At 47.5% G+C, this 27636-nt stretch overlaps 1 protein-coding gene across 1 annotated transcript; it reads left to right on the top strand.

Annotated features, from left to right (window-relative positions):
- Nucleotides 1-774: 774 nt before the first annotated feature.
- On the top strand, nucleotides 775-23889 carry LIPG (lipase G, endothelial type). The gene is made up of 10 exons (XM_035100821.3): nucleotides 775-1303; nucleotides 4716-4909; nucleotides 5875-6054; nucleotides 7592-7703; nucleotides 8998-9222; nucleotides 10655-10897; nucleotides 16759-16879; nucleotides 18718-18936; nucleotides 19656-19760; nucleotides 21258-23889. The coding sequence occupies exons 1-10, from the start codon at nucleotides 1213-1215 to the stop codon at nucleotides 21265-21267; spliced, it is 1500 nt and encodes a 499-aa protein (XP_034956712.3). The 5' UTR covers nucleotides 775-1212; the 3' UTR covers nucleotides 21268-23889.
- Nucleotides 23890-27636: the final 3747 nt, after the last annotated feature.

Below are 27636 nucleotides of genomic sequence, written 5' to 3'. Positions count from 1 at the left end.
CTCTGCTTCAGCCTCTGCGTCTGAACTGCTCCCTGTCACTGGCTCTTCCCACTCACTAAATCCTGCTGCCCCTTAAGCACCCCACATCTCCTCCCACCAATCTGTTCCTCTGTGTCCCACCACAAACTCCCTGGCTCAGAACCTTCCTCCTCTGGGGTTTCCCTTGGGGGTCCCCCAGCTGGTGCCTCCCTCCATTCGTCTTTGTCCAGCCAGTCCACCACACCAGTGTGTGTGGGGGGGGCAACATGGTATCACTGTCATGGTGAGATCAAACATGGGAGAAGATTTCCGCCTGAGATTCCCCCCCCCCCATCTCAGACAAAGGCCTGAGATTCCTCCCACCCCACCCATCATCCTCGCCTTGTCCTCACTCCAGACGCTTCAAGTACTTGGGTTGCGTAAAATGTAGAATTTTTTTATGTTGCTATTGCGCTAAAGGATGCCTCTGATATACCTCATTGCCAAAGGCGCAAGGAACGGACCTGTCAATGAGTTGCACAGTTTAACTCTGTGCTTCATGAAGTGCCCCTCCCATTTCCCTCCATTCACTTTCTCCAGATCTCAGTTATTTGGGAAAGGAGGGAGCAGAATTCCAGGGGAAAGGCACGGGCTGCACCAGCCTCCGGCTGCTCTTCTGAGCGTCTCTCCCTTTCCTATGGGATCTCCTGCCAGGCTCTCGCCTCGTGTCGCGACGCCCCGCCTCAAGTCTCGCCTCTCCGCGCCGCCTCCCTTCCTCGAGGTGGGTGTGTGGCGTTTTCATTCAGACTTTTTGGCCGGCTTGCTCTTGACGTCAGGGAGGCGTGACCAATCAGAACCCCGGATCCCGAGCCTACAGAGTCCCATCCCCATCTGGCCATGGGTCAGGTGACGCTCCCACTTGCCTATTTAGAAACGACCCCCCCCCTTGCCGGTTGCTCCGCTTGGTTGCTGCGCCGTTGCGCTTGCAAGTTAGTTGCTCCTTGCTCGGCTCCCTGCGCGCGCGCCTCTCGCCTCTTTCTCCAACCTCCTCCTCCTCCTTCGAGAGAAAGCCCGGTGCTTTGCCGTTTCTGCAGGCTCAGCATCATCTCGCCCCCTTTCCCCCCAAAGCAAAAGAAAAAGGGGGGAAGAAAAAGAAGAAAAAGCCGGCTCTGAAGAAGTTTGAGCAGCCTCAGCAAGTCAAGTGCAGCATCGGAAAGAGGAGGCGGAGAAGACGACCCGGCGTTTGCTGGAGCGATGAGAACTTTTGCCGTCCTGCTGTGCATCGCTCTCGCCTCTTGCGCGTCCCGGGAGGACGCCTTGCAAGCGGAGAGGGACCCCCAAGGAGGTAAGCGGGGCTGCAGAGTGTAGGGCTGCCATATTTTGAAGAGCAAAAAAGAGGACACTTTCGCCAACTTCTACTTTTAACTATGGATCGCTATGACGATTCTACCCATGGAAAAAAAGGACATGTCCTGGGGGGTGGGGGAGACACACGGCAACCCTAGGAGGGTGGCTTTCTCCCTGGGGCGGTGTCGAGACAAAATGGGTGCTAGGATAGCAGACGGGCAGGGAGCCGCGCACAGCTAGCCTGCTTTTGCAGCCCGATGGTGCGCCTTTTGCCTGTTGCGCGTTAGTGGTGTGTGAAGCGCACCTGGGTGCTGGGATGCGCGAGCCTTGAGTTGCTTTTTCATTCTGGAGATGTGGTCTTTGCAGTTCCTTCCAATTTTGCGATTCTGTGTTTCGTTTCTGGAGCGCGTATGGGCGTGTTTGTGTGTGAGACAGAGACTGCTGAATGGGAAAGTGAGACAATTGTAATGTTTGTGGTCATGAAGCGATACGAATGCGGCTTTTAAGCCTCGTGTTTGGAACTCCCCAGACCAACAAAGGGAACTTAAGCATTTCGCCGGTGGGGAAAGGCAAGCGGAGCGCATCTTTTGCCTTGCCGCGCGGAGGCGAAGCCTGCCTTTAACTTTCAGCTGAGGCAGTGAAAAGCGCGGACGTGATTTGCTGTTCCGCGAGCTCGCTCTGCTGCATCTTGTAATGCATGAAAGAGCAGCCGGACTCGGTGTCATGGGTGCCCTGCTTCTAAACCACGATGCCTTCTGTCTACTGGCTCATAAAGTGTTTTAAAATCTTGCTCTTCCAAGAGGACACTCGGTGCAAGCCCCGTTGAAAAAAATGGGGAATGTTAGAAAGGCGCGCGCAACTATAGCCTTTTCTTTAACGGCTCATAGAGGAGCACCACACTGGGTTGTGTGCCTGTATAGAATCAACTGCTGTTTCAGAAGTTTAGCCTGTGATTGCAGGGCAACTTACCTGGAAGTAATCTCCATTGAACTTAGTTGTACTTCTGAGTAGAGACTGAATTGCGCTTGCAAGTGCCTTATTTTAGCCTGCTGTTCGATTGGCGATGGGCTTGCAGTGCTCGTGATTTATAGCACCAGCGTCTCATATTTAATGGAGCTACGTAGTGATCAAGGTTCTTCCGCTATTAATAGCAAGAGAGAATCTTTCACTATGTCCTGAGTTTTTAATTTTAAATCTGGCTAGAGGCAAGGCTAATAAGTGCATGGAGACGAAAATTGACAGCTTGCTGGTGCTTTTATTTTTAATTTAAAACCTCAAAGTCTAGCTTGAATTTTACCGTCTGCTCCGCAAGCCCTCTTTATGCTTGGTGATTGTTTGCCTTGCATGGCGAAAAAGATGCCTTCTGGTCACATGCTCAGAAGCGGGTGATTGTTCTCACATTCTAGATTTTAACTAGAGGTTTCTTTTTTGGGGGGGGGGAATCTAGCAGTTTCTTTCTGGGGGAAGGGGAAGATCTAGCTGCAATGAACCCTGGCATATATTCAAACTGCACATCAAAGCTTCCACTATGGCAGCATGGCTTTGATGCTGAAAACTTGACCTGCCACTGCAAGATCTTAAATAGGTGGTGCTAAGCATGACGATGGGTGATGTGAGGATTCTGGGCCCATTTCCCCGCTGCTTAGAGGGCAAGCATGAAAACAAGTGGACTCAGGCTATGCACACGCCATGCATTCAAAGCATTTTCCCCACGCAAAGAAGCCTGGGAATTGTAGTGTGTTGATGGTGCTTGGAGCTGTAGCTTTATTTGGAGCAAACTACAGTTCCTAGGTTATCTTTGGGAGAAAAGATGGGGGCTTTAAATGTGTGGTGCGCATGCAGCTTGAGTTTTGTACAAATCCAAGATCTCACTGCTCCGTCACTTGATGTGCTCCTGGTGTGCACTCTGTTACCTCGCAGGCGACATGTCAGAAATCCTGACCTAAATCATGGTCACTCTCTCTCTGCCTCACCTGCTGATGTATGCTTAGCCTAGGCTGCTGAACTGGTTCTGTGACTTAAAAAGTAAGTCAGCGTGCCACTAAGGTGTAACTCCATGTAGTTCTACTTGATTGCATCTGAAATGCACTGTTTCTACTGATGTGTTTTGCAAATGCAGCTTAAACTGTGAAGCATTCCTTGTTTGGATAAGCTGGTCGCCTCTGCTGCCTTAAGGAGGGAAAGGACAGGTTTCTGGATTTTTCTTGATATTAAACTGGCATAGAGGATAGGTAAAGGTAAAGGTAAAGGGACCCCTGACCATTAGGTCCAGTCGTGACCGACTCTGGGGTTGCGCGCTCATCTCGCATTATTGGCCAAGGGAGCCGGCGTATAGCTTCCAGGTCATGTGGCCAGCATGACAAAGCCGCTTCTGGCAAACCAGAGCAGGACATGGAAACGCTGTTTACCTTCCCGCTGTAGCGGTTCCTATTTATCTACTTGCATTTTGACGTGCTTTCGAACTGCTAGGTTGGCAGGAGCTGGGACCGAGCAACGGGAGCTCACCCCGTCACAGGGATTCGAACCGCCGACCTTCTGATCAGCAAGCCCTAGGCTCAGTGGTTTAACCACAGCGCCACCTGGGTCCCCTCTGGCATAGAGGATATATTAGGATTAAAATAAATATTGGGATTTTTGCATGGAAATAGAGTAGTGTTGGTCAAAAGCCAGGTCTGCACGTGTAGGAAGAGTGCACGTCTAATTGAATCATGCATGTAACGAGCAATTTTCTCCTGAATTTGAGTTTCAATGGCCTTCATGGCAGTATTCTCTTTCCGCAAGCTACTCGTGTGCGTGTGTGAAATATTTGCGTTTTAATCTCCTGCAGTTACTGAATCCGAGGGGTAATGCTAGGGCAGTGCTTCTCAAAGTGGGAGGTACCACCTCTGTGGGGGGTGTCAGTGGGATTACTTAGGGGGTCGCTAAGACGCAAAGGGGTGCTGGAAGTGTAAATGGCTATTGGACTTTGAGAAGCTGATATCGTCACTGGTGGAAGAAGGGGGTGCGGCGGGTGCAGCTGGCCCCGGGTGTCATCCCTGGGGTGTGTGTGATATTGCCACGCAGCCCCCTGGGCCGCTTGCCACGGGCGGCTAGCCCCACCCCCGGGTGCACAGCATGTGTGCCGCTCCCGGTGCTGGAGCAGTTAGCTCCGTCTCTGGGTATATCAGTGGATCAAGTTCATCAATTTTGCCAAATTAATTCAACTAAATAGTTATAACAGGACTTTGGATAAATGTGCAATTGATACTGTTTAGAAACGGCACTGCTGACATGTGCTGCCATACGCCCGGATTTTACTGGACAGTTGTACCGATTTCCACCTGGACACTGCTGCTGACTGCAGTATTCTGGATATGTCCGGGAAATTCCGAATGTATGGAACCCCTAACCAGTAAGTGCTTATGTTTCAGATGTTGGCATTTCTCAGCTGCTAAAGCCAGAAGAACCACCGAAAGTTCTCAAGCTGCCGGTGAAATTCAATGTCCGCACTTCTAGGGACCTAGAAGACAAAGGCTGCTACCTCACTATGGGCCAAGACCAGCATTTGGAAGATTGCAAGTTTAACATATCTGCTAAAAGCTTCTTTGTTATTCATGGATGGGCAGTAAGTAGAATAGAACTCTTTGCTGCTTCATGTTGCTCTTAGAATAAGAGGAACTCGGTGTGTGTGTGTGTGTGTGTGTGCCCTATGACATTTTGTTGTGTGGGTTGTTGATCCTCAATCCATTGTTTTTAAAGCTCTAAACACTTGAAGAGGGCTCTGGATGAAACATTCTGCTTGGTGCTGAGTAACTGGGAAAGTAGTGTCCACAGAGGTGGCATGGGTGGGGCATTGTTGATCTCCTTGCTTACCAACACAGTGGGTGACTGATGCTGTCCAAGAGGGAAGGCACATGAGATTGGCTCCACTGCCATGCACCACATTGGCCCAAGCTACCTGCCCCTTTCCCTCTCTGTATGTGCCAATGACCCAACGTGTCCGAAAGCCTGGAGACCAACAGTAACTTGCCTTGTGTACCAATCTGAGCCTTCTCATTAGTTCTAACCTTTGGCCAAAACCCTCAAAGGCGCCCAATGCAGCACATTAAAGGTAAAGGGACCCCTGACCATTAGGTCCAGTCGTGACCGACTCTGGGGTTGCGGTGCTCATCTCGCTTTACTGGCTGAGGGAGCTGGCCTACAGCTTCCGGGTCATGTGGCCAGCATGACTAAGCCGCTTCTGGCGAACCAGAGCAGCACACGGAAATGCCGTTTACCTTCCTGCTTGGAGCAGTACCTATTTATCTACTTGCACTTTGATGTGCTTTCGAATTGCTAGGTTAGCAGGAGCTGGGACCGAGCAATGGGAGCTCATCCCATCGCAGGGATTCAAACCGCCGACCTTCTGATTGGCAAGCCCTAGGCTCTGTGGTTTAACCCACAGCGCCACCTGTGTTTAAAACACTATAAAAACCCTACTGGAAACAAGTAGGCACTGATTCCTCTGTCTCAGTCCTCAGAAAGCCAAGCTACGTCTCTTGCTGGTCCTTCTTTGGCCAGAAAGGAACTAAACATGGATTCTTCTTCCAGATGACTGGCATGTTTGAGACGTGGCTGGGGAGCTTGGTGTCGGCTCTGCAGGAGCGAGAGAAGGACGCCAACGTGGTGGTGGTCGATTGGCTCCCTCTTGCCCACCAGCTGTACACGGATGCTGTGAACTACACCCGAGTGGTTGGAAAGGAACTGGCCAAGCTGCTTAATTGGTTGCAGGTAACTTGCAAGCCGGAAACCTCCCATTTCTTGAGCAGCAAAAACTGCATGGGAAAAGCGACCGTTGGGAACTTGCGTCAAATGTGGTGCTCCAGAAATGTCAGCCTGGATGGTGCAGGACCCGGCAGGGGGTGCCGTCTTCGGCATCACACAGCAGGCTGTGTGCCAAAGCTGTTGATTGGTGGGGATGGGGCAGGTGGTGTTGCTGATGCTGGTGCTTCTCATCCCATGCAAACTGAAACTGCAGGCACCAGAGCCATCGTCCAGAAACCCAGGGTGCGTGATCCGCTTCTAATGGATGGTCCTGAAGGTGGTGTTGGGCTCCCATCAGCTCCACCGTGAGAAGCGGACACGGAGCAATGGATTCAAACTACAAGAAAGAAGATTCCACCTAAACATTAGGAAGAACTTCCTGACAGTAAGAGCTGTTCGGCAGTGGAATTTCCCGCCAAGGAGTGTGGTGGAGTCTCCTACTTTGGAAGTCTTTAAGCAGAGGCTTGACAGGCATATGTCAGGAATGCTTTGATGGTGTTTCCTGCTCGGCAGGAGGTTGGACTGGATGGCCCTTGTGGTCTCTTCCAGCTCTACGATTCTATGAAAACACAGTTTATACAACATTTAAATAAAAAGAATACATACATACCGATGTACTAGCGGTCTGACTCAGAATAAGGCAGATTCCACATACCCATAACTGCTTATTTTAATCCATAGTTGCTGATTGGTACAGCTCTTTCTGGACTATAACACTTCAGGCTGCAGGGGAAAGATGTCACCTTTGAGTGGGCACCCACCAGGAAGATGAGCAGAAGCTGCCTTGTCTATGACGCCAATACATTGGGCTCTAACCTTACCCCAGGCATGCTTGCAATTTACAGACACATCAGGGAGCACCCAGACCCTGTGGTTCCCCCGCAGCTGCCATGTAAAATGTCCAAAAGGGGCTGTCCCTTGAACATTCACTCTGAATGCATAGTTTTGCTCTTACGTCTTTACCTGCCATTGCTTGGGAGAACTTGGCCCTGCTTTGCTTCCCATAATATCCATTCCGCCTTCTGTTTCTTGGGGGTGGAAAAACCTGCGTGAAGCAACTTGCACCACCTAAAGCTGAGGGTGTAGAAAACAAGGATTGTTATTGGTCAGAGGCATCGAATGTTACTTACGTCATCAACTTGAAGGCATGGTGTTTCGTAAAGCGCTAAACCTTTCCTGTTCCCGTGTGTACCCTTTGTGTACTCCTTTACCTTCTTGACAATTAGCCATGAAGGCTGCCCTCTGCCCTCCACAGTTGGGAAGCAGCAATGCTTCTGAATACCAGTTGCCAGGACTGGAGAGTTGCTCTTGTGCTCGAATCCTGCTTAACGGGTTTCCTAGAGGTGTCTGGTCGGCCACTGCAAAAACAGGATGCTGCCATCGGCCTGATCTGTCAGACTCTTCTGATGCCCTTACTAAATTCTGTTCAAAAGTGTTTCATAGTGCAGAGATGCTCTTCTTCCACGAGCGACTGGCTTGAATCCTGTTCATGTTGCTCTTTTAGGAGAAAGAGCGCTTCCAGCTCCAAAACGTCCACCTGATTGGCTACAGCCTCGGGGCCCACGTTGCTGGCTATGCTGGGAACTATGCTAGTGGAACAATTGGCAGAATTACAGGTAAGCCAATCAACTTCCCCCTCGCCTCCTATGAATTCATGTGCGTTGTTGCCTTGTGAAGCCCCATCCTCTGCTTGAGGCAGGTTTGTGGCATGTGGCACAACAGGTGAATCCTGAATCTGCACGCACAGCCTCAAGGTAAGTCTCGGCTGCAACAGTTCTGCACTTGGCTGGAAGCTATTCCCAAACAGGCTGGGGTAGTTTGAACTTGCCCCCTCTGCTTGCCTGATGGTGTGGCTCAGTCCATGCTAAGCGTGTGGCTCGGTTTGTTAGACCGTGGTTCTGATGTCGCCATTGTCGCAGGTTCGATCCCTGCATATTCCTGCTCTGTGTAAGGAACTGGCTGTAAATGAGGATAATGTGGGAATGTTCAGGGAGGCAGGAGAGGATATATTGTTTACTAATATCCTTCCTAACTTGCACTGGCAAGTTCCTTCACTTAGCAGAGTTTCACATTCCCCTTTTAAATGCACAGCGGATTACTGGTTGCAGGCTTGTGTAAGCCTCTCATTATAAGGTTCCTGGTAAGATCCCTTATATCCCTCTTAAAAGAATAAACTCGCCACAATCTTGTGTAAAGTATGTAAAAGAAGTTTACTCACATTCAGTTCACAGTTGGATCCCTGAAGGCAGACTTAGTTACAAAGTATATACATGTGGATCTATCCCATATGGGTATAATCCCAGTGTCCTGTGTTGGCTGGAAGCCATCTCTAGCTAAAAAGGTGGTCCAATGACGGAGGAAGTCAAAGATAGAGAATGTGCAGCAATGGCTTATTGCACATCTGTATCCACTGCGATCCTCGGGGTGTTGTAGAACAACAGTTCCCATAATCCCTAACCATTGGCCATGCTGCATGGGACTAATGGGAGTTGGAGTCCAATAACCTCTGAGGGTACTCAAGGTCCTCCTTTGTAACCCGAGGCCTGGCAGGAGAACGGGGCAATAGAACGAATGGTACCAATGCAGATATGCGTGGCCAAAAATTGTCAGTTCATAAATGTTAGAAATAGTGATTTTTAAAATGAAGTTGAAATTAGGGGATGGATGATCATTTAGCCTTAGCACCTGACCTGCATTCAGAAGCCCCCCCCCCGATCAGTTCCTAGAATCTCCCATGAAAATGACTGGAGATGGTGGGAATTGCCCACAACTCTGAAGAGCTGCTGCCAGTCAGGGTAGGCAGTGCTGGTCTGAGTGGGGAAATAGCTGAGTGGGGAAATGGCATTAGTATAAGGCAGCTTCCTAGGAAATCCCTGTGTCCATCTCAACCGTATTCCTCTGATGCTGCAGGCTTGGATCCAGCCGGCCCGATGTTCGAAGGAGTCGACGCTAGCCGACGCCTCTCTCCTGACGATGCAGACTTTGTGGATGTCTTGCACACATACACGAGGGAAACTCTGGGGGTCAGCATTGGGATCAAGATGCCCGTGGGTCACATTGACATCTACCCGAATGGAGGAGACGTCCAGCCAGGCTGTGGCTTGAGTGACGTCTTGGGGTCCCTTGCCTACGGAAGTAAGGCTTTCTGCTTGTATTTTGATGGTGGTGGTGGGCAGGCAGGCAGGGGGTCACATAAAATAGATTCCTTCCAGTAGCACCTTATACACTAACTAAGTTTGCCATTGGCATGAGCTTCCGTGTGCATGCACACTTCACAGATTGCTAAATCTGCCACGTTTTACAGTAACCTGCCCTTGTTAAGATGCTGTTCTCAGCCTAAGAAGATGCAAATCCTCTAGTTGCAAAATTCTTCCTGGCTTACATATATTAAACAGATGCATAGGTGTGTAGGAGGAGGGGATTATTCATTGCAAAACCTGATATGCTAGTATGCAGATCTGGGAAAGCTATAGCCTTGTAATGACTAACACTGAGCGATGAGTCAATAGGTCCCTGGTTTGCTTTCTCCCCTACTATGAATTCACTATGTGAACTCTTGACCAGGTGTCTCTCTCAGCCTCGGCTGCTCTGTTATAAAATTAAGGATGATGAAGAAAAATTATTTCATCCACGAACCTCTTCCCATTAGACAACTTGAAGCAATTCACAATATAATAACCCAGGCATCCCTAACATAGCTGCCAAGTTTTCCCTTTTCTCGTGAGGAAGCCTATTCAGCATAAGGGAATTTCCCTTAAAAAAAAGGGAGAACTTGGCAGCTATGATCCCTAACCTTTGGCCCTCCAGAGGTTTTGGACTACAATTCTCATCATCCCTGACCACTGGTCCTGTTAGCTAGGGATCATGGGAGTTGTAGGCCAAAACATCTGGAGGGCCGCAGGTTGGGGGTGCCTGGAATAACCAGTTGTTGTTGCTGTTGTTAATTAATTATTATTATTATTATTATTTTACTTTGACAAAGTGATAATAATAAATAAAATAAAATAAAAATGTGCACCCAACCCCTGAGACCATTCCCTTATAACTATCCAACCTCCCAAAATTTCAACACCTCTTAAAAGCTTGTCACCTGTTTTGTTTATAGACACATCAAGCTATGCTGATATTCTTCCACTTAATTCCTCGTGAAACCAGAAACGGACTCCTGCCTTTCCTGGCCAATGGGATAAAGGAACTTGTGTGATCTGGCAAGCATTTGCCAAATTCTTTGAATCCTATTAAAATGTTAATTAAAAAAATTAAGCCATTTCGGTTCGTGAAACAACTGGAGATTATTAGATGGCCCAAATTTAGGCTCTGCATTGCATTTTAGGATGCCTCCTACGACGTTCGCTTCTGGTTGCACGGCAGAATTTCTGGCCAGAGGCCTGCCTGGTCTGTGGCCAAGTCTGGCTTGCGCTAAACTACAAAGGACCTAGAGATCTGTAAATCTCGCTGCACGTGTGCCTGCCTTTCTACCGCGGAGGTGGAGAATGCTAAACGGCTGGCTTGTTGCCTTACGACTGTTTTCCCTCCTCCTCCTCCTCCTCCCTGTCTGTCCATCTAGATATCGGGGAGGCTGTGAGGTGCGAACACGAGCGGTCCGTGCACCTCTTTGTGGACTCCCTTGTGAACAAGGATAAGCAGAGCTTTGCCTTCCAGTGCACGGACTCAAGCCGCTTCCGGAAGGGCATCTGCCTGAGCTGCCGCAAGAACCGCTGCAACGGCATTGGCTACAACGCCAAGAAGATGAGGAACAAGAGGAACACCAAGATGTACTTGAAGACGCGGGCCGACATGCCTTTCAAAGGTAGGCTCCTTTCTTCCTTTGGTGTTCCCATCAGTCACAGAGAACTTGCTCAGGTTTTATTTGCAGAGGAAGGCAAGCCAGCATCTGAAGCACTGGAAGGGGGTCTCCTTGCAGATCCCAGCTAAAAGGTTGCATGCTGCAAGAGGCAGGTTTCCCTTGCTGAAATGCTGAACCATTGGGGCGGCAGGGGCGGTCCACCCCGGGTGTCATCACTGGGGGTGGTGACATTTGGTGCGCCGCCCACCTGCGATTCCCAAGCCAACCCCGAGTCATTGGGGAAGGAGCGGATCTGCACCACCTTGCCAGCGGCCTCCCCCCCTTCCTCCTTCGTTTTGACAGCTCGGGGAGGCTTGGGAGTTGCGCCGTTGCCCCCCATTCCCGGGCTGCTTCCTGGGGGGGAAGCCTCCCCCGAGCTGTCAAAAGGAAGAGGGAAGGGAGGAAGGCTGCTGGCAAAGCAGCCTGGCTCCCTCCACCTCCCACCCAGGAACATACCTGCCAAGTTGCTGTTGGAGAAATAAGGGACCGGGCCGGAAGAAGCAGACCGGAAGTAGCGCTGCCGCCATTTTGGAACTGGACGGAGCATGCTCAGAAGTGACTTTTGATGCTGCTTTGCCCAGTTCCAAAATGGCCACCGCGCCAGAAGTCGCACTGCAGCCATTTTGGAACTGGGCAGAGCAGCATCAAAAGTCGCTTCTGAGCATGCTCCGCCCAGTTCCAAAATGGCCACCGCGCCAGAATAAACCGGGAAAAAACAAAAAAAATCTGTTTTTCCAGCTAGGAACAGCTGGAAAAACGGGGATTTCCCGGGGAATACGGGAGACTTGGCAGCTATGCCCAGGAAGCAGCCCACCATGGGTGGCTCACTCCAACCCCCATGGGTGGCTCACTTCGCCCCCCCCCCGGATGCTTGCCCTGCCCCCATGTCCCCGCCCCCAAGTGGAGCTAGCTCCACCCCTGATCTTTGCTCTGTGGGCTATGGACTTAGCTCCCTACCCATCAAGCATCTGAAATTATAGTGGCAGCAAGTGACCTGGTTTTGCCTTTAGGTTTTAGTTTAGAGAAGAAGCGAGCAAGAAGTGACATGATAGGAGTTTATAAAAATTATGCATAGCAGAGAGAAAGAGGATAGAGCAGGGTTTCCTACCCTTCCTCATTCATAATACTAGAACTTGTGGACTTCCAGTGAAGCAGAATGTTGGAAGATTCATTGCAGACATAAGGAGGTCCTTCTTCCACAGTTAAACTATGGAACTCATTTCTGCAGGAGGGCTGCGATGGCCACGAACTTGGATGGCTTTTAGCCACAGTTGGAGGCAGTACTGTAATGTGAACTGAGCACCAGGCAGGGTCCTGCTTCAGATTCCTCAGTCCTGGCAAGTGGAGCTGGTGTCAAATTGGGGCAGGGCCTTTTCTGTCGTGGGACCAGCCCTATGCATTGCCTCGCCAAGCGAGGTCTGTTGGGCCCCATCGCTGTGCTGTTTCAGGGTGGGGTGAAGACCTTGCTTTTTAAAATGACACCTGGTTAATTGTGCATTTATTTGCTGGCTCATTTCTGTGTTGTTTTTGTGGTGCTGGAATTTGTCAAATGCAGGCATCCCGAAACTGCGACCCTCCAGATGTTTTGGCCTACAACTCCCATGATCCCTAGCTAACAGGACCAGTGGTCAGGGATGATGGGAATTGTAGTCCAAAACATCTGGAGGGCCGCAGTTTGGGGATGCCTGGTCAAATGGATAGCGTTTGCTTATTCATTTGAATGTATCTGCGGGTGTTGGGTTTTTTAGGACATTCATATGATTTCATTCTGTTTTTTCTTGTTCCTTGGCTGCCTTATAGTGTCTTTGGAGAAACAGATAGGATAGAATTTCGTGTGTGTGTGTGTGTGTGTGTGTGTGTGTGTGTGTGTGTGTGTCTTTCTTTAAAGAAAGAAAATCTGGGCAGCAGCCAGCCAACTTTTGGTTCTTGGTGGTGGGGGAAAGCCATCGTGACATTCATCTAAAAGCTTAAAGAGACATTACATGGGTGATGATCTGCCAGTGGTTTCTTGATAAAAAGCAGCTGTGGAGAGCTGTAATTAGGAGCAGAGGATGGGTGTGGAGAAAGGGATTCTTAACCCTTTGTGGGAGCAGCAGTTTTGAGCTGAATAACTACTGGATGGGAAACGGGTAATGAGTACTTTGCAGTTGCATTGGCTCCTTGACTGTTCCTAGAAAACAGCTTCCCCAACTATCCCAAGAAACCTCTAACTAATGGCCAACTAACCTCTACTGTCACCTGCTGTTAAACCCAGTCGCCTCTCCATCGCAAAGCCTGGGCTTTAGCCTAGGTGATAAGTAGGGTTGCCAGACTCAATAGAGGACAGGACTTCTGTGCCTTTAATTGCCCTGCACTCTTTTGAGTCTGGAAACCTTAAAGAGAAACCAGCAGACCCTTTGCTTGTAAATTAAACAAAGGGTTTGCTGGTTTCTCTTTAAGGTCTCCAGACTCAAAAGAGAGCAGGGCAATTAAAGGCACAGAAGTCCTGTCCTCTACTGAGTCTGGCAACCCTAGTGATAAGTGTCCCCAAATGGGAGAAAAACTATGCCTCCTTCCTAGGTAGATCTGTATTTTCCTACCATCACACATGCAAGACATAGCTTGCCCACTAATAAGATGCTTTATCCTTGCTTACCCCATCTGTAGTATAGGCAAGGCTACATAGTCAGGGATGTTGGAAGTTTTAGTAGTCCTACAGCAGGCATGTCAAACCTGCGGCCCTCCAGATGTTTTGGACTACAATTCCCATCTTCCCCAACCACTGGTCCTGCTAGCTAGGGATCATGGGAGTTGTAAGCCAAAACATTTGGAGGGCCACAGTTTAGGGATGCCTGTCCTACAGCATCTGTAGGGCCACAGATCCCCTCCCCCCATGCAATAATAATAATAATAATTAATAATATAATTACTTTTATTATTTATACCCTGCCACTCTGGGTGGCTTCCATTATATATTAAAACGTAATAAAACACCAAACGTTAAAAACTAAAAAAATCTTCAGGGATACCTGTCTGGTCTGTTTCATGTGGGGATGCTACACTCTGAAACTCCCTGCCCATTGATTTTAGAGAAGTATTGCATTCAGCACCTGCCTCAACTGCCCTGGGATCCTATTGATAGAAATTTAATAAATGGCCACAACGTTTTTGTTTAGGTAAGCCTATCCAGATACATAAATCTGGAATGCATTTTAATATGCAATTTTATTTTATAATGTACATTTTCTTAACTGCTGGGCTTGTTTATACTCTTGACATTTTTATAGCCAACTTGCTTTTTAACTTCGGACCTTTGTTGATAATTCGATGCATATTTTAGATTTTACATACTGTGTGCCCCAATGTGGCATACAATTTTTTTCCATTCAATGCAGCCTTCCTCCATGGTAGCCCCACCAGCCCTCAGTCATTATAAGTGCCTTGTTGCTGTTAGCTTTTATTCTGAAAAAGAAACTCGAGAAGCCAGAGAGCAAAACTATTATCTGTTTGAGGATGTGTTTACATCTGGATTCCCCATCACCAACACCTCAGGATATGCCTTGGGACATCTTCCCCAACCTGTTGCCTTCCAGATGTTTTGGACTACAACATCCATCATTCCCCACCCAGCATGGTCAAGTTGGGGTGGGGTGTCTCCTTTCAGACACCAGAAGGCTGTATTTGAAATGTGTTGATGGTTCTCTCATCTGACTGACTATCAAAACCTTTTTATTGAAATGGTGTGCCAGACAGCATCAGGGGCTCCTACGAGCAGCAGTTCCCAGACTTTTGTTTAAAAAAGAAACAAACCACTTTAAAAGAAATTTGGGGTCTTAGCAAGCTACTTAAAAAAACCCTTTCATTCAAATATGCATACGTCATATTTTAAATAACAGTGATGTAGTTTTGATTTATTGTTGTGGTTTGAATTTCCAGTTCACTCCGTCATGTTTTATATTGATATACTGCCTGGAATTGAGTTTTAATGAAGAGCAGGTTATGAATTAGTTAAATAAAGTTTTGGTGGTGTTTGTTTGTTTGTTTTTTGAGCAAAGTTCAGTGAAGCCAGATGTTAAAAAAAAAAGGTTGGCTTTTGTTTTGGGGTCCAGTTCAACTTCCATCCTGCTTTTGGATTTAAGGGGAGGCAAGTGAAGGAAAACCCCATTTTGAACCAGTGCCATATTACAAAAATGGTGGGCCCTAGACCAGGGCTTTGTTAGCCTGTTGGATATTCCACCCTTGGTCAAAATATCATTGATCTCCATTGTTAGGAAAAAATAAATCAAGTGCAGAACCAAATGCAGGTATCCACATCTGTTCCACATCTTTTCCATGGGCCCACCTAACTGGCGCCCATGGACCTTTGGCGCTCATGCTTTGATGGTGTTTCCTGCTTAGCAGGGGGTTGGACTGGATGGCCCTTGTGGTCTCTTCCAACTCTATGATTCTATGACCTACCAGCATATGAGAACTTCTGAATGGAGCTTGTAGGCCACCTCTGACTTTAGAGGCTGGTAGATGTTGGATTACCATTCTCATAATTCCTAGTCGCTGGCCATGCTGACTGGAGCGGATGGATGTTAGCATCCAACAACATCTTCTCACATTGATCCCTCAACATCATTTCTGGGTTGCAGAGCTGGGAAGAAGGCTAGATCAGACCAAGAGTCCATAGCCAAGGAATCTATTTCCAGCTGTGGCCAGACAGATGCCTCCAGGAAGCCAACAAGTGCAGTATGAAGGCACCAGACACTGCTAATTTGCTTCCAGGCCACATTTGACCATCATGGCTAATAGCCACTGATGGACATATCCTCTATGAAGCCACTGGTTTATCCCTTTGAGAAGAGTAGCTGGAGTAGATGGTTCTAGTATGGTTCTTCTTGCTGGTTTATCAAAGAATGTTCCTAGGAACCCTGGAGTACGTTAGTGTCAGGGACTCAGGGATGGAGGAGGGAACCCTGGGTTCTGGGGCTGTAGACCCATTCTGGTTAGCTTCCATCCCCTGTGGGGCTTCAGGGCTTTTCTTGAGTGCCGAAGAGTGTTCTAGCTCCCCTGTTGGAGGCAGTATATCTCTGAACACCAGTTGCTGGGAATCAGAAGTGTGGAAAGCGCTGGTGCATTCAGCTCCCACTTGCAGGCTTCCCGTAGGCATGGCCACCTGTCATGGACGCTTTAGTTGGGATTCCTGCATTGCAGGGGGGTTGGACTAGATGACCCCTGGGGTTCCCTTCCAACTCTACAATTCTATGAACCCAATGGCCGTTGCCACATCTTGCGTCGGTGGTGCAGGTGACACGTGACGCAGTTTGCACTGAAGCCCAGGTTGCTGAGAAAACGTCTCCCTTCTTTAAAGGGGAAATAAGCTTTTAAGTGAGATCTGACTGTCCCGGCGTGGGGAGCCCTGGCTCTGCTCCCAGCAAAGAGCTGTGGTAGGTCTGGGAGCCCTGTTGAAAAGAGCTCTGCATCACAAGCGGCAGACTAAAACCCTCCCTTCGAGGAAGCATCCCAGCTTTGCCCCTTCGCAAGGGTGCACTCTTGATACTTCCCTTCAAGTAATTTCCAGGTGTAAATGGCCAGTCGTTGCAGGAGACCAGAGAAAGCTGTCCTTCCCCAGGGGGAAATGATGGAAACACAGCTGCTTTTTTGGTTCCTCATCTATGTCTTATCTGCTCCTGATCGGGGTTAATGTGCGCAGAGTGCCAGCAACGCTGCTTGGCAAAGGCAGGGCAGATCCCCTGCCAGCTGGCACTTGCCTTGCAAACCACGTCTGCTTAATGGGAACAAAGGATTTGTAGCCCCAATCTTGGCTCCGCGTTGAAGTGTCTTCACTTGTGTCTCTGCAGTTTTCCACTACCAAATGAAAATGCATGTCTTCAGCTACAAAAGCATGGGAGAGACAGAGCCTACTTTCTCCGTTACGCTGCACGGCACCAGTGGGGACTCCCAGCCCCTGCCTCTGGAAGTGTAAGTGGAGAACTACAAACATCAATCCTGCACCCTCTTTCAAGTCGACTCTTATACTAATAGGCTATTATAAAGCTTCTCTCTCTCTCTTAACCTTAGTTCTGGAGTGAGTCACTGGAGCAGCTCATTTCAGACAGGATCGCGATTCAAATGACTGTCTATAACTTCAAGCTGGCATTAAGAACAAAACAAGTGGGGATCCCTGCAACAAAGTGTTGTAGCGTATCCCTGCGCTCTCTCTCTCTCTCTCTCTCTCTCTCTCTCTCTCTCTCTCTCTCTCCCCGCAATTCCTGAGCCTGTGACTGAGTAGGCTGGTTGCTCCAGATTGGAGCGTGGGGTGTGTGTGTTACTTCTCCCTCTGTGCATAAGCAGCACCTGCGGACCTCTTCAAAGGGGGAAGTCCCTAAAAGAAGAAAGTTCCTGCAAGAAGAAAGCTAATAGTGCAGGGAGTTGGCTGGGCTACTTTTCTTCTTGCAGTTAATTTTTTTTAAAAAAAATGAAAGAGAAAAATTTATTACACACACCTGCAGCCTAGTTCATTTCATTCTGTCACCACCACGCTGCCCTGTCTCATTCTGCTGTGTTTATAGGCCAAATCTCAGTGAATCGCATTTTTGTGCAGGTAGATTAAAGCTGACAAAATGGACTACCAGATCAGTGGCTTTTGATGAACCGGTGCAAGCGTGTAATTGAATTAATGTGCATTGCAGACAATTCTTTGGTATACTGGCAGTCACACACTGTTTATGCTGGATATTGTCGCCAAGCGCTAACTGAGTGCACACCTCACACTCTTTTATCTGAATGCTAGTGGGGGACGAGGCAGGCCTGCAACAAAATGTTGCAGTGTGAAGTGCTCCCTTTCAGGGTCCCAGGCAGCCAGGCAGTCATGCCTTTGCCTTTGCCCTTGCCCCTGCCCCTGATATCCCATTCCATTGCCCCCCACCCCCTGCTTTTCTGTCCTTTCCCCTTCCGATGGTGAGTTAACATTTCATGGCCACTGGGCACACTTAGACTTCATTGGCATGTTTTGCTCCCCCCCCCCCCGGTAGGATTTGGCACTGACATATTTAATGGGAAGTGGTGGATAGGTTGCCTTTCATCCAAGCTCGATGAAAGACAAGCTATAATAAGTAAATACAACCCTTAATAAATTTGATTCCTTGGAGGAGGGTCTCCACCCTCATCATTCTGCCCGGACACTGAGGTCCAGCACCGAGGGCCTTCTGGCGGTTCCCTCGTTGCGAGAAGCCAAGTTACAGGGAACCAGGCAGAGGGCCTTCTCAGTAGTGGCGCCCGCCCTGTGGAACGCTCTCCCATCAGATGTCAAAGAGAAAAACAACTACCAGATTTTTAGAAGACATCTGAAGGCAGCCCTGTTTAGGGAGGCTTTTAATGTTTAATCGATTATTTTATTTTTCTGTTGGAAGCCTCCCAGAGTAGCTGGGGAAACCCAGCCAGATGGGCGGGGTATAAATAATAAATTATTATTTTTATTATTATTATTATTGACAGGATGAACCACGAGACAGGCTTTTGACAGGCTTTTGAGAACCATAAGAATATAAAAAGACCCTGCTGGATCGGGCCAATATACCATCTAGTCCAGCATCCTGCTCTCACAGTGGTTGAACTGTGCCTCTGGGAAAACCAGCAAGCAGGATTCAAGCACAGTAGCACTCACTCCTCCCTGTTATCACAGCGGAGAAAGAAACCACAATTGCTAGCTTAGCGTTAAGTCAACTAGGGTTGTTTTGCCGAAACCATAACAAGCAAATATGAGTTGCTCCCTGCCTCTGCACTTCCTTAACGAAATGTTGTGTACCTCTTATTCTCAGGTATGAGCAGATTGGCTTGAACTACACAAACACCTTCCTTGTCTATACTGAAGAAGATGTTGGCGATGTCTTGAAGATCAAGCTCACCTGGGAAGGTTCCACTCAGTCCTGGTACAGCTTGTGGAGAGAGCTGAAAATGTACTGGACTCGGCCTGAGAATTCGTCCAAGGAGCTCCAGATCAGGCGGATCCGTGTGAAATCTGGTGAAACTCAGCAGAAGTAAGCCCAGGGCACTAAGCAATTGAATGATTGCAAACTTTGATTCAGACAAGACAAAAGGATATATTTTTGGGCTTGTTAGAAACTCCAAAATCATCATGCTGCAGACGTCTCTTTAAGTGTGTGTATTAACTTTTGAGTCACATCAACTCAGTTTGCATGTCACAGTAAACCGTGGTTAATAGGTTACCATACATGCAACAGTATGGGCTGTTTTGCTCCTTCCCGTTATCGCACGTGAGAAATCAACCGCAATCCCTAGCTTAGCGTCATGTCAGCTGGGGGATGGCGTTTGTTTCATGCAAACCATGGTCTGTAAGCCAAGACCAGACCTCTGCTACAGATTGTGTTTTGCAGGGAGAAAAACAAACACAAGTCCTTATTTGGACAAAAAGCTGGGATCCTTGTTTTCCCTGTGATAGTGGGAGGAGCAAACAACAACAACGCAGATTGAAGCATCCCTGGTCAACTGTTAGCTATGGTTTATCATAATGAGGCCATCATGTTAACCAAGCAAGGAGATGGCAGGCCTTTGATATCCAATAGCCTGTGAATATACAGCCGAAGGTCTGCATCCATATCCACTCCCTGCAAATATAGGAACTGTCTTCGTAAGTTGATCCGAGCTCCAGTGTTCTGTTCCCCAAATGGTCAGCTAGATACTTTAGTCTTGGGACTGTAGTAGTTACATACTTTGCTTGTTTGTTTGTTTGTTTCAGGCTCACCTTTTGTGCAGAAGACCCCCAGAAGACCAACATATCTCCTGGCGAAGAACTCTGGTTCATAAAATGTCGAGATGGGTGGCAAAAGAGGAACCAAACAACGTAAGCCTTGACAGGACCCCAAAGATGAATGTGCTGTTGGGTAATGGCTATGGTTCAGTGGCAGAGCAAGTGCTCTGCGTGCAGAAGACGCCAGGTTCAATCCCCAGCATCTTTGGGTAAGGCTGGGAGAGACCTAGCTTGAATCCCTGAGAAGCCACTGCTCAGCACTGCAGAAAATACTGAACCAGATGACTCACTGATCTTACCTGGTGTAAGACTGTTTCCTATGCTCTTCTCTGCAGCACAGGAAGCCCGCCATTTGCATGCATTTAACTTGTGCGCATTCAGCTTTACACATGTGGCAAACAACCTTTTAAAAATTAAAAAGGGGGTGGGATTCTGGAGGAAATGACTTTGGCAATTCTACCTGCCACTGAACCCATTGGGTTTTGACTATACACAATTTTTGCTTCAGGCTCAATCCCTAGAACATAACTGGTGCGTACATTGCAGGACCTACCGTATTGCAAAGTGTAACTTGCTGGTTTCATCGCAAGGCTCTCTGTTGACCTGGAGTTCAAGTAAACATGAAATACTTGGAAGTTCCTACCATGTTTTGCTAAGATAAGCAAGTGGGGCTGCCTTTACTTAGGGCCCTACTGCCCCAAGTCTCTGCTAGAGGTTCTCCTCAGGCTCTGCTCCCTGATACTTTACTTTCAGGTAGTCCAGCTGAAAGTAGCCCATCTTTCTTAGCCATTTATCCATGCTGGCTAGGGCTGATGGAGTTGGAAGTGCAGCAACTTTCAGAGGGTCCTACAATGGCTACCTCTGCTTCTGCTGGAAATCCCATGGATTGAGCTGAGGAATGTCTGCATGGATGCTCTGAGTATCAGTCCCTCCCTACAATGCATGAAGATACTGGATTATATGCCTCATTTTTGACACTATAAAAGCAGTTGCACTCTAGAGCATTTTGACTGCTGTGGGCAATATTCAGCTAAATTATTTGGCGAGCAGAATGACTTCTGCTTGCACCACAGGACTTTCCCTCATCTCCTTTCCCCACACCATCAGCAAATCTGCTCCAGAGGGTTGAGGTAAATTGCACAACAGATGTAGGAGGTGCACGGGGGTCAAGGCGGGTGGGGGACTTCCTTTGCACAGTCAGAAGTTATTTTGGGGTGTGCGCACAGAGGGGATATCATGCAGCGAGTGATGCAACCCTGAATTTCACTTGTCGAGTGAGTTTTAATGTCTGCTTTAGAAAGTCTCTTAACTGTCCCGTGGGATTTGAGTCAAGTCTTGCCAATGGAATGCTTTTATTGTAAGGCAGGCTTAACTTTTGTGTGGCTTATGGAAAGCGCCGCTTTGTGGTTTCCCAGTCCTCGGCAAGTCTGCTGCCAATTAGGTCAAACCACACATTCCATAAGTTTCCACGAATGTCAAATTTGGCCCCGTGAAGACTTCTCGCCACTTTGCAATGTTGTCGGACTGTATAAAATTGCATTCAAGCCGCTTAAATCTTCTCCTCCCCCTCTCTCCTTTCTCCACCTTTAGATCAGTATGAAGCATGCACTGAAATGTCCTTCTTGGATGACGTTCTTCATTCATCCAGGACCTAACCAGCCAACTCAACTGGAGAAGGCAACTGCAGAAGACAAGCTCTGGGTGAAAAGATGTTGCTGCAAACTCTTTTTCTTTCTTGCTAGCACTTGCAACAGTTTGCTGTTTCAGGATGGATGTCCTCGTTGCCAAGAACTGTGATGACATGGACATTATTTCTAGAAAAATCAGAGCATCACATATTTATGGCTTCAGTGGCTACCCTTAATAATTCCCTCCAACTCCCAAGAGCCTGTTACTAAACTTATCCTTCTTTGGGAGAGTCCTTAGGCACCTAAACCTCTTTATCCTGATGAGTTTTCATGTGCAAGCTCTTCCTTTGCACCATACTTTTCTATAGGCTGGTCTTTGTATTTGGACCAAACATGTGGCCAAGAGTCTTGGAGGCTGTATTATTTCAGACTGCAGGAATTGGGGCGCACATTTTTTGTCTCCTTTCCTCAAATCAAAATCTGCCTGTTTGTTCAAAACTATAAGGGCTGGAAGACCTGTTTCTAGCACATCTGTACTAGTTTTCAACATGCAGGAGGATTTATATGTGGGACAGACATTCAGGCGTATCTTCCCACTAGACACACATGCAGTGTGAAATGGTATAATGGCAGGAATGTTGTGCCATGTGGCACTTTAAATGTTTTGTTGGAATCCGCCCAGAGTGGCTGGGGTATAAATAATAAATTATTATTCTTATTATTTTATTTCCTGAATATTCGGATTGGCCCTGCCTAGAGCGTATGGAAGTTGAAACATTAATGTGACGGACACTGTGTGTTGATTCTCAGCCGTAGTTTTTACTATTGTGCGGTGTTTTGTTGAGAGGGAAGCACCCAAGCCGATCTTAAAAATTTCATGCATTGTTTGTATATCATAAGATGAGGGGCTTGAATTTCTCCAGGTGATTGTCTACACTGCCATGTGGGAGAGCATTGCGCATACAGGAAGCAAATTCCCACCACTGTGATGGTGACTGCCATTCCCCCCCCCCTCCAGCTCACACAATTAGAGGAGTTTGAAAGTATGAGCCAGCTTTTTGAGTACCTGAACCACTGAGTGAATAGTGCTTAGGTATCTACATTTAGCAAGGAAAGAGAGGGGGGGGATTACAACTACCTCCGTTCCATTTAAGTAAAAATAATAATCCCCAAATAACTTATCATTAATCACTTCACCCTGCACTCACACACTAAAAACGATGTCCCTGAAATGCATATATACAGTATATGTATTTCAAAACAAACTAGCATTCTAAACAAGCTTTGGTTTTGTGATGCAACAAATGCATTGCAGCAAAATGTTGTTGTGTACCCCTGTATAAGAATTCCAGCCATCCCTGCCTCCATTCCATAACCCCTCTTTGGTTTTCCATTCCACCCTCAACAGATGCTCAACATTCTGTTGTCACTGGGCATGTTCCATCCTTATTGGGTCTTGAAGCCCTGTGCCTTGATAATCTCCCTGCCTGTTGTGAATCTCACTACTTTGGCCCATCTATGGATCACTCCTTGGAGAATGAGTTCACTGTTACAAAAGAATAGGCAGTTATTCAACTTGCGGCCAGTTTCATGCTTTTTTAGGTCATGTCCTTTAAAACTCAGCCATCCCCAAGCTGCAAGACTGTTAACAGAACTGCAAGGATGCTGGGAGAGATTGATTCAATAGCTACAGAGGCTACGGCAAAGTACCCACCCAAAGCATGCGCCCAACGAAAGAGGTGACTCGCTACATCTCTGTGACTTAGCACAATGGTAGCCTCCTCCCCAGTCAGCTACACACAAGCAATCAATTAAATATGATTGCAAGATTCAATCATGCACATTTTCAAACACACACACACGTAGGGTTGCCATATTTCAAAAAGTAAAAACCAGGGCACCCCGAAAGTTGTTGAGCTTTTTTGCCGATACGCTTTCCTAAGATCCACAACAAAACACAGCCTTTCGGAAATTCCTAGGCATATGGCAGCCCTACACACACACACACACACACACACACACACACACAAACACGTATTTGAAAATGAGTGCAGTGTACCTCCAATTGCAAAACAAGTGCCTTGGCCATAAAAAATGTTTGTGAAATGTACGTACAAATATGCTACTACAGAATCACCCAGTTGGAAGCACACTGCTGTGCACTGGAAGGCTAATGTTGGTTGGTATGAGACCCTTCTGGACAAGGGGAACAGCTGCTGTTTTTAAAAAAATGCTTTTCTCTAGCACTTTTCAGTCGTTCTCTAGTCCTGTCCCAACCAAAGTCAAGATTCTTTTCCACGTAGTTGGAAGCTTTTTCTTGGTCCCATAGAACTGAAGCCTTTGGCCTATTAGCTGTGATACGGGTGCCACATATTTATTCAGTGGTGCTGAAGCCTTGTGCAGTTCACTGTGTATATAATGGGTTTTGTAAAACTTCTACCCCTCCCTATTTATTGTTTTTGTGTGTGTGTTTTGTGTGCTTTTGTACATATGTATAAAGAATCTAACAAGTTTTTTATAAGCTTGAAGTGGGGAAAAAAATAAACTTACGTGATTTCTTCTTTTTTGTAAAAAAATAAAAAGAAAGTGTTGTATTCCTGCTTCCTTTTAAAGGTGGTATATGGGGGTTGTTTTGTGTTCCATTATGAAGTAGGCTGGGCTGAGACTGTCTTCGCCAAAAGCAGCCTGAAAACATTTTGTGCAAGGAAAGCCCAAAACTTTGTCCAATAACTAAGCCACACTTGGATCAAGTGTGTCTGTAATGCTAAGCCAAACTATGGCTTGGCGTGCATTGTGTAGGTTTGTGGAGAGGAGATTGCGGTTGTCAGCTAAGCCTTGGTTGGTTTGAGTCTGAATCCAGGTTTGAGGTGTGTCTCGCTCAGGGCAAACCATGAGCTGCAACCCTGGTTTATTATCGGTTTACATCTCGGGGACATAAACCAGAGGCCATGCACTAAGCCAAATCTGCAATGTTACAATGTAATAATAAAATTGCCGTCATACCTGGTTTTGCAGCCAGGATCCATTCCAGAGCCCCGGCTGCTAGCCGAAAAGGACACAGGGCAAAGCGCCGTGCATGGAGCGGTTTGTGCTTCTGCACATGTGCAAGTGGCAAACCCGGAAGTAACCCATTCCGGTACTTCCGGGTTTGCAGCGGATGGTTGCCGGAATGGACGCTAGACAAGGCAGACGTTCGCGGAGGTATTGCTGTACTAAAATAGGTTAATCAATTTACAATCGGAAAGATAAGGTGGGTCCTAACACAGGTGTTGGAGACCAGAGTGAGGTACACCATTGGCTGACACCAAAACCTATACAATAATGGTGCCAGGTGCACGGAATTCCACAGCTTAAGGGACTGCCGCAGAAAATGCTGCCCTCCCCTGGATTGCCACTCCCCAAACCTCCAAGGGCTGTGGAACTACCAAGAAGCCCCTCTGCCAATCTTAGCACCTGAGGGCCTCTAGGGAAGGAGGCAGTTTTGTGGATATTTGGAGCCTAAGTTATATAGGGTTGTAAATGACAACAAGTGCCCTTTGAACTTGGCTTGGAAATGAACTGTCAACCAGCTCAGACTGCTGGTTGGTTTGCTGGTCCTTTGAAGGAGTGAAATGTCTCTGGTCAACCCTGAATCAGAGGGCTATCACCAAGGGTGCTCTTTAAAATATGTCAGATCAGAAGGCTGGCGGTTCAAATCCGCACAATGGGGTGAGCTCCCATTGCTCTGTCCCAGCTCCTGCCTACATACCGTGTTTCTCCAAAAATAAGCCATACCCCGAAAATAAGCCACAGTGATAGGCAGTTTAACCTTGTAGGTTAAACTGTACCATACTTAATAATAATAAAAAGACATCCCCTGAAAATAAGCCACCATGTGGTTTTTTGAGGAAAAATAAATATAAGACAGTGTCTTATTTTTGGAGAAACACGGTAGCAGTTCGAAAGCACACCAGTGCAAGTCGATAAATAGGTACTGCTGTGGTGGGAAGGTACACGTCGTTTCCATGCGCTCTGGTTTCCGTCACAGTGTTTCCGTTGCGCCAGAAGCGGTTTAGTCATGCTGGCCACATGACCCGGAAAGCTGTCTGTGGACAAATGCCGGCTCCCTCGGCCTGAAAGCGAGATGAGTGCCACAACCCCATAGTCGCCTTTGACTGGACTTAACCGTCCAGGGGTCCTTTCCCTTTCCTTTTTTACATATGGATCTTGCAATGGACATGAAACCTTTGAGGGAACTTCCTCAAAGGTTTCACCTCCTCCAAAATTTCTCCAGTGAAAAGAGGGATATCCTATTTTATCCGCTCCAACATTTCTCTGAGGAATCTGGGCACATCCTACAAGTGGGACAGTCCGGGATCCAATCAGAAACCGGGACAGCTTCCTGGGAAATTGGGAAACTTGGAGGGTATGTGATTTAGCCACTGTAGGTTAAGGGGATGTGGGGTGTACATTTTGGAATTAGCTTTTAGAAATAATAATAATAATAATAATAATAATAATAATAATAATAATAATAATATTTATACCCCGCCCTCCCCAGTCAAAACTGGGCTCATGGCGGCTAACACCAATAAAATTACAATAAAACATAAAAAGCAATTAATTATAATACAGATTAAAATACAATATTAAAATTTAAAATGCAGCCTCATTTTAAGTAGTCCATAAATCCAAGCCATGAGGGAGGAAAACACAGGGGTCAGACTAAGTCCAGCCCAAAGGCCAGGCGGAACAGCTCTGTCTCGCAGGCCCTGCGGAAAGATGACAAATCCCGCAGGGCCCTGGTCTCCTGTGAAAGAGCGTTCCACCAAGTTGGGGCCAATACTGAAAAGGCCCTGGCCCTAGTAGAGGCCAATCTAGCCACCTTATGGCTTGGGATCTCCAGAGTATTGTTGTTTGTGGACCTTAAGGTCCTCCGCGGGGCATATCAAGAGGGGTGGTCCCGTGGGTACGAGGGTCCCAAGCCGCATAGGGCTTTAAAGGTCAAAACCAGCACCTTAAACCTGATCCTACTCTACTGGGAGTACAGTGCAGCTGGTAAAGCACTGGATGAATATGATCTTGCGGCCGGGACCCCGTAAGGAGTCTCGCCGCCGCATTCTGCACCCGCTGGAGTTTCTGGGTCAGCTTCAAGGGCAGCCCCGCATAGAGTGAGTTACAATAATCAAGCCTGGAGGTGACCGTCGCATGGATCACTGTGGCCAGATCAGGGTGAGAGAGGTAAGTTTTTGAAGGGGCAGGAAGAGTCCTTAATGCCTCACAGCAGGGATAATCAACCTTTGGATATAGTGGTATAGAAGCTGGAATCGAAAGGGATTTTTGTGGTGGTTCCTGGTTTGTTTTATCTTCACAATTGCTCTACTGTATGCTGGCCTCAATCCCATGCTACTCCAAACAGAATCCCTTCACAACCAAGACATCAAAGTGCCATTTCCCCCTCTCCAATGTGAGTTCCAGCCCACAAGCTCCCTCAAAAGACTGGTCTGTATAACTTAGGACCCACCAGAATGAAAGCAGCCCATCAGCCCAGACTGTCACACAATGGGCTCAGCAAATGTCCTGAGTTTGCTGCTCAGACTGCAAAAGTTGGGGGAGGGGGAGAGCACCTGAAGGCCACAGAGTACATGGTGAGTTTTGGTGATTTTGGAGAGGAGAGTAATGGTGTTTGAATCCTGCTTCTCACAGGTATCTGGTTGGCCACTAAGAGAACAGGATGCTGGAGCATATGACCCATTGTTTTGATCCAATATGGTTCTTCTTATATTGTTAAACATCATTACTGATGTACTTGCACCTTTCATTTCATAGAATCACAGAATCATAGAGTTGGAAGAGATCACAAGGGCCATCCAGTCCAACCCCCTGCCAAGCAGGAAACACCATCAAAGCATTCCTGACAGATGGCTGTCAAGCCTCCGCTTAAAGACCTCCAAAGAAGGAGACTCCACCACACTCCTTGGCAGCAAATTCCACTGTTGAACAGCTCTTACTGTCAGGAAGTTCTTCCTAATGTTTAGATGGAATCTTCTTTCTTGTAGCTTGAATCCATTGCTCCGTGTCTGCTTCTCTGGAGCAGCAGAAAACAACCTTTCACCCTCTTCTATATGACATCCTTTTATATATTTGAACATGGCTATCATATCACCCCTTAACCTTCTCTTCTCCAGGCTAAACATACCCAGCTCCCTAAGCCGTTCTTCATAAGGCATCATTTCCTGGCCTTTGACCATTTTGGTTGCCCTCCTCTGGACACATTCCAGCTTGTCAGTATCCTTCTTGAACTGTAGTGCCCAGAACTGGACACAGTACTCCAGGTGAGGTCTGACCAGAGCAGAATACAG

Source organism: Zootoca vivipara, chromosome 10, assembly GCF_965207765.1.
Source record: "Zootoca vivipara chromosome 10, rZooViv2.hap1.1, whole genome shotgun sequence".
Classification (NCBI taxonomy): domain Eukaryota; kingdom Metazoa; phylum Chordata; class Lepidosauria; order Squamata; family Lacertidae; genus Zootoca; species Zootoca vivipara.
Note: the sequence above shows the minus strand (reverse complement) of the source record. Positions and strands in the feature narration are given on the sequence as shown.

What these genes read in the sequence shown, in the direction of transcription:
- LIPG (XM_035100821.3), top strand. Translation starts at nt 1,213, where the DNA reads ATGAGAACTTTTGCCGTCCTGCTGTGCATCGCTCTCGCCTCTTGCGCG. An exon ending in AACAATTGGCAGAATTACAG is followed by an intron (nt 7,704 to 8,997) that starts GTAAGCCAATCA and finishes CTGATGCTGCAG; the next exon opens with GCTTGGATCCAGCCGGCCCG. An exon ending in CAGCCCCTGCCTCTGGAAGT is followed by an intron (nt 16,880 to 18,717) that starts GTAAGTGGAGAA and finishes TCTTATTCTCAG; the next exon opens with GTATGAGCAGATTGGCTTGA.